Source organism: Akebia trifoliata, chromosome 14 (assembly GCF_017979445.1).
Source record: "Akebia trifoliata isolate Shusen 1 chromosome 14, ASM1797944v1, whole genome shotgun sequence".
Classification (NCBI taxonomy): Eukaryota; Viridiplantae; Streptophyta; class Magnoliopsida; order Ranunculales; family Lardizabalaceae; genus Akebia; species Akebia trifoliata.
Window position 1 is genome coordinate 87,823 of NC_141388.1, and position 12,825 is coordinate 100,647.

Genomic DNA, 12,825 nt, shown 5'->3' on the forward strand with positions numbered 1-12,825 from the left:
AGTTTTGGAATGGGCTGATTTTTGGTGAGGATGATCATCCTCACCAAAAATCAGCCCATTCCAAAACTTTTAACTCATGTTTTGAAAAATGTTTTGTCAAAAAGTTTGCCATTGAACGCTACCCATATATATATATATATATATATATAGGGGGGCGTTCAAGGGCCAACTTTTTAGCAAACTTTTTGGCAAAACATTTTTCAAAACATGGGTTAGAGGTTTTGGAATGGGCTGATTTTTGGTGAGGATGATCTCTACATTGAGGAGATCATCATCACCAAAAATCAGCCCATTCCAAAACTTCTAACCCCATCAAAAATGATTTACAAAAAATGGACGGTCCACGATTTTTCAACTTGTAAACTGGGGTTAGAAGTTTTGGAATGGGCTGATTTTTGGTGAGGATGATCTCCTCACCGTAGAGATCATCCTCACCAAAAATCAGCCCATTCCAAAACCTCTAACCCATGTTTTGAAAAATGTTTTGCCAAAAAGTTTGCTAAAAAGTTGGCCCTTGAACGCCACCCATATATATATATATATATGAACAGCGTTCCTAAGACTCATATTGGGACTCACATTGCGACACACCGTTTTGTCTTATATGGGCAAAAATATTTGGAATGGGCTGATTTTTTGTGAGGATGATCTCTATGGTGAGGAGATCATCCTTGCCAAAAATAAGCTCATTATGAAACTTCTAGACCGTCCAATTTTTGCAAATCAATTTTGATGGGGTTAGAAGTTTTGGAATGGGATGATTTTTTGCCAGGATGATCCCCTCATCACAGATATCATTCTCACAAAAATGTTTTGTCTCACATATTGAGACTCACATTGCGACACACCGTTTTGTCTTATATGGGCAAAAATGTTTGGAATGAGCTGATTTTTTGTGAGGATGATCTCTGTGATGAGGGGATCATCCTGGCAAAAAATCATCCCATTCCAAAACTTCTAACCCCATCAAAATTGATTTGCAAAAATTGGACGGTCTATAATTTTTCAACAAAAATTGGACGGTCTAGAAGTTTCATAATGAGCTTATTTTTGGCAAGGATGATCTCCTCACCATAGAGATCATCCTCACAAAAAATCAACCCATTCCAAATATTTTTGCCCATATAAGACAAAACGGTGTGTCGCAATGTGAGTCCCAATATGAGTCTTAGGAACGCTGTTCATATATATATATATATATATATATATATATGGGTCCCTATCCGTGGCCAACAGTTTGGCAAACACTTTTTCAAAACATGGGTTAGAGGTCTTGGAATGGGCTGATTTTTGGTGAGGATGATCTCTACGGTGAGGAGATCATCCTCACCAAAAATCAGTTCATTCTAAAATTTCTAGCCCCATTTTACAAGTTGAAAAATCGTGAACCGTCCTTTTTTTGTAAACCATTTTTGATGAGGTTAGAAGTTTTGGAATGGGCTGATTTTTGGTGATGATGATCTCCTCAATGTAGAGATCATCCTCACCAAAAATCAGCCCATTCCATGACCTCTAACCCATGTTTTGAAAAATGTGTTTGCCAAAATGTTTGCCAAACTGTTGACCATTGAACGCTACTCTATATATATATAAAATAAGAAAATGTGAGAAGATATTTGGCCAAAAATAGGCTATGAGACACCTCTTCTGTTCTGATATCCAAAACAGAGTTAGTAAATGTGGCAAAAACCCTCTCTCTCTTGTTTCTGTTTCAAGGCACACTGCACTCGAGACAATGGCCATGCATGGTTGCCGTTTCAATGCTTTTGGTATTTTAGGCAAACACTCTCTCACCCCTTTGTCTTCTGACCTATATTTAGTCCTTTCCTCTCCTCTATTTGCCTTGTTTGGTTTCGGTGCAGAGCCCAATAAAGAAAGAAAATATACAAATTCTTCTTCTTCTTGATTTTCACAATACAAAGATATATAGATGATAAAGAAAATAAAATGGGTAGAGGAAAGATAGAGATAAAGAGGATCGATAACACCACGACTCGGCAAGTCACCTTTTCCAAACGTCGTACAGGATTGATCAAGAAGGCTCGCGAGCTTTCCATTCTATGCGATGCTGAAGTTGCTCTCATTATCTTCTCCAGCACTGGCAAGCTCTTCGAATTTTCTAACTATGGGTACATTTTTTTTTTCTCCCTACGATTTGATGACTTGAATTTTTTGTTCAAATTTTAATATTGAATTTGTGTTGATTTTAGATTTGAATTATGACATAGGTTTGCTTTGCCTAATTGCCTTGCATGCACATAGGTTTTGTTTGATTTATTTATATGTTTCCATCACCCTTTTGAGCATGCATATACAAATGATTTAAGACTAAACATATTTGGGAATTTGATACAGAACAATCGAATTCACAATCCAAAAGAAAACATTTCAGTCATGAATAGCAAGACTCCCCATGTTGTTTACTTATTCGTTTTTTATTTATTTATTTATTATTTTACTGCTAAAGGTTCGGTGGTTTTATAATTAATTCAAAAGAAATCCAAGATTAATTGGGCCACTACATTAGCAGCAGATAAGAGTCTAATAATCACAATGAGAATGGAAATTGTTAGGTGCATTGTGGAATGCTGACTTCACGATATTGATAAAGTTAAATCATTTTTCAAGAGATTGCTAAATAATGTAGATTATTTAATGCTACTATGGTGTCTTAACAAATTCAATGCTACTGTATCTTGTACCTGTATTTCCTAAAAAATTACCTTAATTAATTGCTAGCTAGAAATTTACATGAAAGAAGTGAGTCAAACTATTCCATTATGCAACATTTGTAGACTATTGTGGGAAAATATACAACACTTGTACCAATACAGTCTCCAACATTGCCCTTCAAGCTGGAAAATATAGATTTTAAAGCTTAGTTCGTTGTTATATATTTTGTTTATACCCTTATTATCAAGGCATTTCCGCTTATTTAAGTACAATTTTGTGTTTTATACTTCATACTGATTATTATTTTTTGTACCAATACCTCACCGTGAACTCTTAGAACCTAATGTTTTGCTTAAATATTCTTCTATCATGAAAGCCAAAGGAAACTGTACAAATGATACAAGGGAACTCTAATGTGAAGAAAACCAATAGAGCCAAAAGATACAAAGAAAGAATGGAGAAAACTTATAACTTAAATGGTAATGACATATTTTTTTTGCTTTGTTCTTTGTGAAGCATGAAACATACGCTTTCAAGGTACAGCAAGTGCCACGATTGTTCCCACACTGCTTTGGTTGAGTATGCTGAAGAGGTATTCTTTGATTTTTCCCTTTTCCTTGCCCCTCTTTTTTGTTTTTGTTTTTTCCCCGTTTGCCTATGACTGTATTTCATTTCACTGATAGGTCCCTTTTGGTGATGACCTTGTTCTATTATAGTGTAATGGTAGAAGAATGTACTCACTAAACACAATTGTGGAATGTAATGAGACAGTGATTGGTTGTCATTTGCATTCAGTAACCCCTTGAATTACAATGTAGTAATTTAAATATACCTGGGCAGACATACACAGACAAATATGTCTTTGCAGAAAGAAATGTCTTGAGTAACAAATTCTCATGTTTGTACATCGGATTCTCTAATCCTGTTCTTTGCCTTCTTAATAAATTCTCTTTTTGCTGGTACAAGGACAATAATGTATCAAGAAATATTATATAGGTAAATAATATTGAAAACTACATCTAAGGTTTCAAAACTTTAGCTTCGCCAATTCTCTTACTAAGTCTATTGAACCCATGTTGTAGGAAATTATTATTGTTTTGTTTGTTTTTAACTTATACCCATGTGAATGGTATCTGTTCCCTTGCACAGTCCTCCCAAAAGCCTAGCCTTGAACCTTCATGTACCCTTGAAGGAAAACTAAAACGGAACTGGTTCCAAGCCTTTTCACTGAATCAAACCATCAAGGTCTCGACCTGATTCTGTGTCTCCTCCAGTTTTTTTCAAAACAGGGCAGTCACTCGGAAAGTTGATCAAACCTTCTCCAAATTTTTGCAGTGGGTTGAATGAAATCTGTTCTTCCATTCAATTATAGCTAAAGTCAACATCAAACTGTTAGAACCCCGGAGAGGATTTTGTTTGTTCTCAAAAGGTTTGCAGTCAACCATCTGCATGATCCAGAATCCAGTGTACACACAAATACATCCCTAGATTAAGTGTGCGCACCGTCATTGACAGAACTTTAGCAAATGATGAGTGATTCTTCTACACACTTGCCACTTTTGCCATCAGGGTAGTGAGAGGGAGCAATTGCTCCCCCCACCCCTTTTTGAGAACTTCTAGCGGCATCCCGACTTTTACTTTTGCACCCCCATTAAAAGGAATATATATATATATATATATATATATATATATATATATATATATATGGTAATTTAGAGATAACCCTCCGTGTTTTGATCAATATCAGAGATGTCCCCATGTTTTCAAATGGATGACATGCCCCCCTTAACCTCAGTTTTTTTTTTTATGCGATGGGGTGTCCCCACCCCTTTGACCTCGGTAAAAAACAGGTTGATGATGATTGGTTTTGGGAGAAAATCATGAGGTTTTCGGGTAGAGATTGAAGACAATGGCATTTAGATTATTTATGTTAGTCTTAAAAAGACGATCTAGGTCAACGGGGTACATGTCATCAATTCGAAAACACATGGGGTATCTCTAATATCGACCAAAATGTGGAGGGACATTTCTAAATCATCGAAAGCGGGGGGCGGGGGGGGGGGGGGGTTAAAAGAGAATGAATATTAGTCTCAATTTGTTTCCCTTTGGTGGTGAGAAATTGGAGAGCAACATTGAAGAAGCGGAAGGAGATGAGTATTGCCAGAGTTGACATTAGGTGTGCAATGCTTTCAAAACATAAAAAAACTATCGAGGAAAAGATAACAATTGTAAATAAATTCTATAGTGGAAGTGACTAAGTGAGAAATTTTTTTGTGTATCATCTGTTTACTGAGGTCTTTAATTCCCTTCTCATTTCTCAATGGTAGCTTATTTGATAAAATAAATAAATAAATAGACCTATTTTTTCTTTTCTTTTGTTATTCTTATTGGAAAAAGTGTGGTAAAGCAATTACTGACATTATCAGTCCCCAACAAGAAAATCCTGCCCCCCCCCCTGTTTATTATATATTTTGGTATGTTTTGAATGTGATTTGCTTACATTTTTTAATTCCAAAAATATTTTCATTAAGCTCGGAATATTATATGGTCTGTTTAACCTTAAATGGGCAACCTAATGTTTATAATCCATTCTGTATAATCACTGTTTTGTGGGCACTGTCTTTGCTGCAAAAAAACTTTGCACTTATATATTTTGCTCTGCAATATGAATTTTTCTTTACTTATTTTGGGGGGTGAGATATCTGAACTGATTCATTTCCAAACAGAAGCAACAGTCTAGGGAAGTAAGCATTCTGAAAGATGAAATATCGAAGCTACGAATGGCACAGCTGTATGTCTTCTTTTAGAATTGTATCTCAGGCAAACATTTATTAAGGCTTATGTAGTATGGCATCACAACCTTATTGATTTTATTGTGCTTAAGGCGGATGATGGGTAAGGGACTGACTGGATTAAGCTTAAAAGACCTTGAGCATCTTGAACACCAATTAAATGAAGGGATATTATCTGTGAAGAGTAGGAAGGTAATGCACATTTCATGCATCTGGCATTTAGTGCTTTTATTTAGTAAATCAGAAGTTAACATATGGTATCATAGGTTTTACTGATTTTGAATGGGAAATTTTCCTGTTGCAGGAGCAATTGCTGTTGGAACAACTTGAGCAATCAAAATTACAGGTAATGTTAGATGCCATATCATTTGGTATATCTACATTTGAGTCTAATAGATCCTTTGGACTGCTATGTCCAAAGCCAACTCTTCTGTTATTGAGAGTGGGTTCATATCTACTTTCACGGTTTCCATCCAAGTTCTTTTGAGGTTTCCTCTCTCTCTCTCTCTCTCTCTATTAGGACCTTCAACTTGAATACTCCTTCTAAACTAAAGCTGTAATTAGCTACTCCTACATTTTCACATATGGTTCATTATAACTTTTAGCTTTCTTAGTATTCACTCATCCGTCTCATCATTCTCATATCTGCTATGCTGAATCTGTGAAGACATTGCTTCTTGATTACTCACCATTCAACTCCAGAACATAGCTGATCTTAGTCCCATCTTGTAAAATTATTCTTTTGAATATGATCAGGACATGTCGGTCATATAGCATTCTTGGGTCAACATCCTTCTCGATCTCATCCTTGTGGATAATAGAATTGAGGTAATGGAAATAGTTGCATTGAGGTATTTCCTGATCATCACTTTTTTTATTGGTCTTTCCTCTCTCTCTCTCTCTCTCTCTGTGTCATTACTGATACATTCCATGTACTATGTCTTAGTCCTACTTATTTAAAAACCCTTGGACTCCGAAACATTTCTCCAGAGTAATAGTTTTGTGTTGACTTCCCTTTTAGTCTCATCAGCTAACACTACGTCATCTGCAAATTACTTAGTCGAAAGGCCTTGCTCTTGAATGCAACAGATGCTTCATCTTTAACTACAAACAAACGTATACTTACTCAAAGCCAATCTTTGATGCAAGCCTCCTGTAATTGGGAACTCTTGTCTCCTCATCATTTGCTAGTCACAATTGTCTCATGCTTCCTTTACTATGCCAATATATTTTCTTGGGACTCCTTTCTTTCTCAATACCCACAATAAAGATCACGTAGACATTCTTCTTTTTCCGAAACTTCTCCATCATTGTTTAAGTCGAAAGATTGCCTTGATGGTCGACTTCACTGGCATAAACCAAAGTTGTTTTTATGGAATCTTTTTTTTTCTTTTTCCGTCTTACTCTTTGTTCAATTGCTTTTCCCATAATTTCATGGTATGAGTCATAAGTTTGATGCCCTGATTCTTTATTCCTATACATGGGTATTTTGGTACCTTTTCTCCCTTCATCCAACATCTTTTTAGTCCCTAAAATTGTTGAACAACTTTGGTAGTTAGAACTTTGGACAATCCAATACTTACATGCATTTTCATACGGTGCTTTTGGTGTAATGTGGTGATTTGCAAAGCAAGAGGAAGATAAAAGAGAACATGGATTGATATACTTAATATATAGGTTGTCTTAGTAGTTGTTAAAGCCATGCATGCTTCCTGGTACAAAGTTTAGTTTATAAATTAGAATTTTTCGTATAAATATTTAATTGGTTTTGTTACTTAGGAGCAGCGGACCATGCTGGAGAACGAGACTTTGCGTAAGCAGGTGACAGTAATTTTTTGTTTATGCAATACTGAATTACCATACAGAAACTTTTCTTACATCATATTTTCCTGTTTCATGCTATTTGTCTTTTCCTTCATACTTTTGTAGGTTGAGGAGCTTCGAACTATGCTTCCAACAACTACAAGCCCAATGTTACCTTATCTTGACTTCCATCCCATGCAACAGAATCATTCTCACATAAAGCATGATGTAATAGGTTCGAATGTTGTTTGCAATTGCACATTCGAGAGACAAGAAGAATCAGATACTTCATTACACTTGGGGTACTACTCTGTCCTTTAACTAAACACTTGCCACAAATAATTCTTAATAGCTTCCACTTTCTGTTTTTTTTACCCTTCTTCTTGAATGGGATTATATCAAGTGAATGTTCAATGTGATAATGAACTTAATAACTATTGCTCTGTCTGTAGTGATAAACTTCTAATACTCTTGGAGTTTGTGTTTATTGGCCTTTCCCCCCTTTTTGTTTGATTATATTCTTTAAAAGTACATTGATATACTTTTAGTAACTATTGTACCAGATAAATAAATATTTTAGGGAATAGTTTTAGTTCTAAAATAATAATGCTCAAAATATGAAGAAAATAGAGTAAACTGTAAGCACTCAATTTAGTTGAATAAAAAAGATATGGAAGTGTGCCTTGCTGGTGGATGCAGTCAATCTGTCATTAAGTGATAATAGTGTGTTTATATCAAATGGTCAATTGAAGGTCTAAAAGTGAAACTCCTTTACAATGTTACATAAAACCAACTCTCATCATCATCATTGAAACCTTATCCCAAATATCTGTTGTCGGCTAACTGAATCTTGTTGGGGTCAATCTTACATTTTCACAAATGAACCCTTTTCTTACTTTATCTTTCATAATTTTTCCACTTATCCATCCCACCATCCTCATTGCTTTTATGCTCAATACTAGTAAATGTCGAGGCTCGGTGAGCATGTAAGTTTTGACTTGGATCTTTTTTGTGTTTTGTTTTTTTGTTTTAAGAACGAGTCAAACTAATATTAGAAGATCATGCAAGTTTATGTTAGATGCCTTGATTTCTTTAATGATAAGTGGTAACTTGGGCGAAAGAAGGAAGTAGGAAAAATATTGTAAGAGGTAAGTCTCTCTTTAACATACATTCTTCCCCATTAGATCTTAAAACTTGAAACATGTGCATCAACCAAACACTTTATAATCTTCTGAAAGGTCTTAACAAGATATTGAATTTCGTACTGAGTTCTATGTTCATATAGCTATTAGTTTTTCTCAAGTCTTAAGGCAGTTGATTTTAGATTTTATACGTTAATCATGTAATGAAATGATTGTGACCATCTACATGATTAACTCTCAGGTTCCAGATCTTAGATATAGCTGCGTTAAATGATTCTTCTTCTTTTTTCCACTCTACTCGGATTTTTATTTTGGTATATCTTGAGCTAATGTTTTGATGCTTGCTTTTTCCTAAAAGATCAATGCATATTTGTTTTGTTTTTCTAGGACTTCCATAATGTCTATAAATTCCAAAAGTTTTATGATATTGTCACGTTGATGTAAATATCTACACGAAGTATTTCCATTTCCAAGAAAGAAAAAAAAACACATTCAAAGTTTAAACATCTTTCTATCATGTGCATCCCTTTAGCTTAAATTAAGTAGGTTGGTGGGCCTTTGCATTTGCTCATACATAATATGTCATCCATATGTCATTTGTATTCCCCATCTTGGTTGGCATTTTTGTTGTCTTTGTTTCCTTCTGTCTAAGGAGATAGCTAGTCTCTGTCGTATCATTTTTTTATAATTGTAAGGTATTTACTACCTCACTACTTTTCAAACTCCTAGCTCATTTATCTTTTGCCGCTAAACAAGTTAAAAAAAAAAGAAAAAAGTAGTTTCAAAATGTCACATTTAATGGCTAATTTTGTCTATCTACTACTATCTCACACAAGTTCTCTATTTCTCAGGTTGTCATCTGAAGCTTATTATTGCAAGAGGAATGTACCTGAGAGAGGATCATGTTCCAATGGGGAGTGAGGTGGCCCCAAGGTCAAATTGAAGAGAGGTGTCACTTCTTTACTTGCAATGAGAGAAACACCTTACATTTTCCATGTTATGAGTATAAATTTATGCTAGAATTCAACAATAGGATCTCATCGAGTTCAACAGTTTTCTCCAAAGTTTCATATTCCCATAATATTACAAAGATACGCTTGTTGGATGACATCTAAATCAAGTGGATCTATATATGAATGTTTCTTTGATGGGGATGGGTATATTTTTTCTGGGTAGTGGAGATGAAACTTTACAGTATGACCTAGACCCTATCTTCGTCTTAAATCAACTTGGTGAATATTATATAATATGCTAATTATTTTTTATTTTTTATTAGTAGATAGTGATTTATATTATTTGTGGTTCTCAACTTTGTATGATTTGCATTAATATAGGTTTGAACTCCCCCCTGGCCGAAAGGAAGGGTGGTAAATGGATCACTTTACAATGTGGGTCTAATAGATCCGATTTATCTCTTTCTTCAATGCAAGGGAGCAGCAAAGTCCATTGTGGAGCAACCATAAAAAAAAAAAATTGCTGGTTTCAATTCTTGATTCTTGTTTGTTTTTATCAGTTCTGGTCTCAATTGGTTCAGATTCAGTGTATCGATTTCAGTAAAATGGAATCCAAAATTGGGATTAAGGATTGTGGTTCCTATTAGGATTGGATTAAATGTGTACCATTGACTACCCCCCATCACCAAGTGGGTACCAAAAATTGGGATTAAGGATTGTGGTTCCTATTAGGATTGACGCCCCCCACCACCAGCAGCAAGTGGGTACCAAAACTGGTCCAAAGAACTTTTGACTTTTGAATATAGAAAATATTTAGATAGTCTTGGATTTTGTCCAATTCAATTCAATGAGATACACATACATACATACATTTGTCACCAGCTTTGCTTTTTCTTTTTGAAAAGGCCCTCCATATGATTCACCTACAAAATAGAATAATTGGTGGGTCCACAATATCCTTCCCTTCCATTTTCAGATCTAATCACCACTTGAGTAGTAGAGCACAAAAAGGAAAAAAATAAATTTAAATTAAATAGGAAAAGGTCAACCCCACCCATCAAGCAGTTAAAAGCGTTCACTCTGTCTGACTTTTTCATCTATTAAATTAATTAATTAATTATGCCTCACCAACAGATCCTCCCCCAATGCCAATAGTGATTGTGGTTTTAAAAATCTACTCAGTTTTAACTCTACTCGAGCTGAGTAAGGATATCCTGCTTCTCATCTCATGTGAATAAATGACTAAAAAAAAAAAAAAAAGAACGTTTAATATTTTGAAGTAGTAAAAATATATAGATGACTATCCTCACAAAATTTCGAATACTAGAATGGGTTCATCTTTTCGTTCTCTTAATGCACTTTTAGATGATTTAAACTACTGATGTTATTCACATGGATTTTACAAGTGGGAGGATAAACAAGATTAAAGGTTAAATTAATTTATATTTATAAAAACAAGTTTTTTTTTTTTTTTTTTGTTATTGTAATTAAGATTTAAAATGTTGAAACGTATTGGTATTGGCCCACATCAATACATGTTTTGGAAATGTATAGGTCAATACGATATTTTAAACCATGATTGTAACTTTCTAATAAATATAAAAAAATGACAATAATATGAAGAGTCATGATGAATGCACAGAGTCTTGGTAAGCGGATGACATGACAAGGGCAATATACATGACATAATAGATCTTTTTCATCAACATACATAGGAAAATTTTTTTGTTGCTCTATGCCCTTGCCACGTCAGCCACAAGACAATGCGCATTCATTTCATCATGATTCTAATGAGTCCTGATAATCTGACTTGGGCACGTGGCAACTCGATCGACATACCTAACATGACAGGTTCGGGAACCGTAGATGTGCTCTTTTCGGGATACATAACTACTGTTCCACCACAAAAAGTGCGTGCAATTTTGTATCTCAGGGAGAGTAGATTTATCTATAACATCAGATTAGTCGATTGAGTATGCCACGTGCCTAAGTCAGATTATCGCTACCCTACTCTAATATGAATCCATTTGGAGAGGATTAACCGATTCCCATAAACAAGTACTTAAAAACAAGATAGAGGAGTGGGTGTGGTCTATGGAATAGAGTAGGCTAGGTCTTTAAACTAATATATATATTTTCCTAGTGATCTATGGCATTTGAAAAGTGCAGTGCAGCACATGCAAAATTGTAGAACTGAGCTGTAAAAGCCCTTTTTGAGTTTTAACACATAGAGGAAAGAATATGATTCCTTACTTGGGTTACTACTACAGTACAGACATCTTCTCTCACCATCCCTAATAATAATATGCCTTGCTTCAATGATTGTCAGTTACTAATCAATGAGGGTGAGGTATGTTTGGTTGCAATGCTAATTCTGTTTGAAACAAACATTTTCTCATCCAACAAAACTGCTTCATAATGACATCCAACTAACTCTATTTGAATAGAGTTATCATTGCAACCAAACATACTCATAAAGGATATATGTTTTTCAATAATAAAACATCATTACAATTTAAAGAACAGAGCTAAATGCTAAAAATTTGTTCCCACAAGAGCTGATTAACTGGTCTTAAAGGGAGAGCTTATATATAATGAGAGAAAAAGAAAAAAAAACAAAGGTATTCCAACTTTTTAATATATAATTACTTAAACAAATCATTCAATCAATTTCACAAAGAAAGCATCGCTCCCTTTCAAAAGTCAGTAAAGTGAGGGAAAAAAAACAAAAACAAATAAGAAGCTAAAATGTGAAAAAAAAAAAAAAAAAAAAAACGTTTAATATTTTGAAGTAGTAAAAATATATAGATGACTATCCTCACAAAATTTCGAATACTAGAATGGGTTCATCTTTTCGTTCTCTTAATGCACTTTTAGATGATTTAAACTACTGATGTTATTCACATGGATTTTACAAGTGGGAGGATAAACAAGATTAAAGGTTAAATTAATTTATATTTATAAAAACAAGTTTTTTTTTTTTTTTTTTGTTATTGTAATTAAGATTTAAAATGTTGAAACGTATTGGTATTGGCCCACATCAATACATGTTTTGGAAATGTATAGGTCAATACGATATTTTAAACCATGATTGTAACTTTCTAATAAATATAAAAAAATGACAATAATATGAAGAGTCATGATGAATGCACAGAGTCTTGGTAAGCGGATGACATGACAAGGGAATGACATAATAGATCTTTTTCATCAACATACATAGGAAAATTTTTTTGTTGCTCTATGCCCTTGCCACGTCAGCCACAAGACAATGCGCATTCATTTCATCATGATTCTAATGAGTCCTGATAATCTGACTTGGGCACATGGCAACTCAATCGACATACCTAACATGACAGGTTCGGGAACCGTAGATGTGCTCTTTTCGGGATACATAACTACTGTTCCATCACAAAAAGTGCGTGCAATTTTGTATCTCAGGGAGAGTAGATTTATCTATAACAT

The 12,825-nt window shown here is 34.5% G+C and overlaps 1 protein-coding gene across 2 annotated transcripts; it reads left to right on the forward strand.

Annotated features, from left to right (window-relative positions):
* Positions 1-1,635: 1,635 nt before the first annotated feature.
* LOC147385203 (MADS-box transcription factor 23-like) lies at positions 1,636-9,518 on the forward strand. Of its 2 annotated transcripts, none has more exons than XM_086423808.1 (8): positions 1,636-2,129; positions 3,190-3,265; positions 5,400-5,464; positions 5,558-5,657; positions 5,770-5,811; positions 7,245-7,286; positions 7,395-7,570; positions 9,262-9,518. In XM_086423808.1, exons 1-8 carry the CDS (start codon positions 1,948-1,950, stop codon positions 9,329-9,331), a joined length of 753 nt encoding a protein of 250 aa, XP_086279934.1. In that variant the 5' UTR covers positions 1,636-1,947; the 3' UTR covers positions 9,332-9,518. The 2 variants fall into 2 exon arrangements, with proteins under 2 accessions (XP_086279934.1, XP_086279935.1); XM_086423809.1 differs by having other exon boundaries at positions 1,638-2,129; positions 7,251-7,286.
* Positions 9,519-12,825: the final 3,307 nt, after the last annotated feature.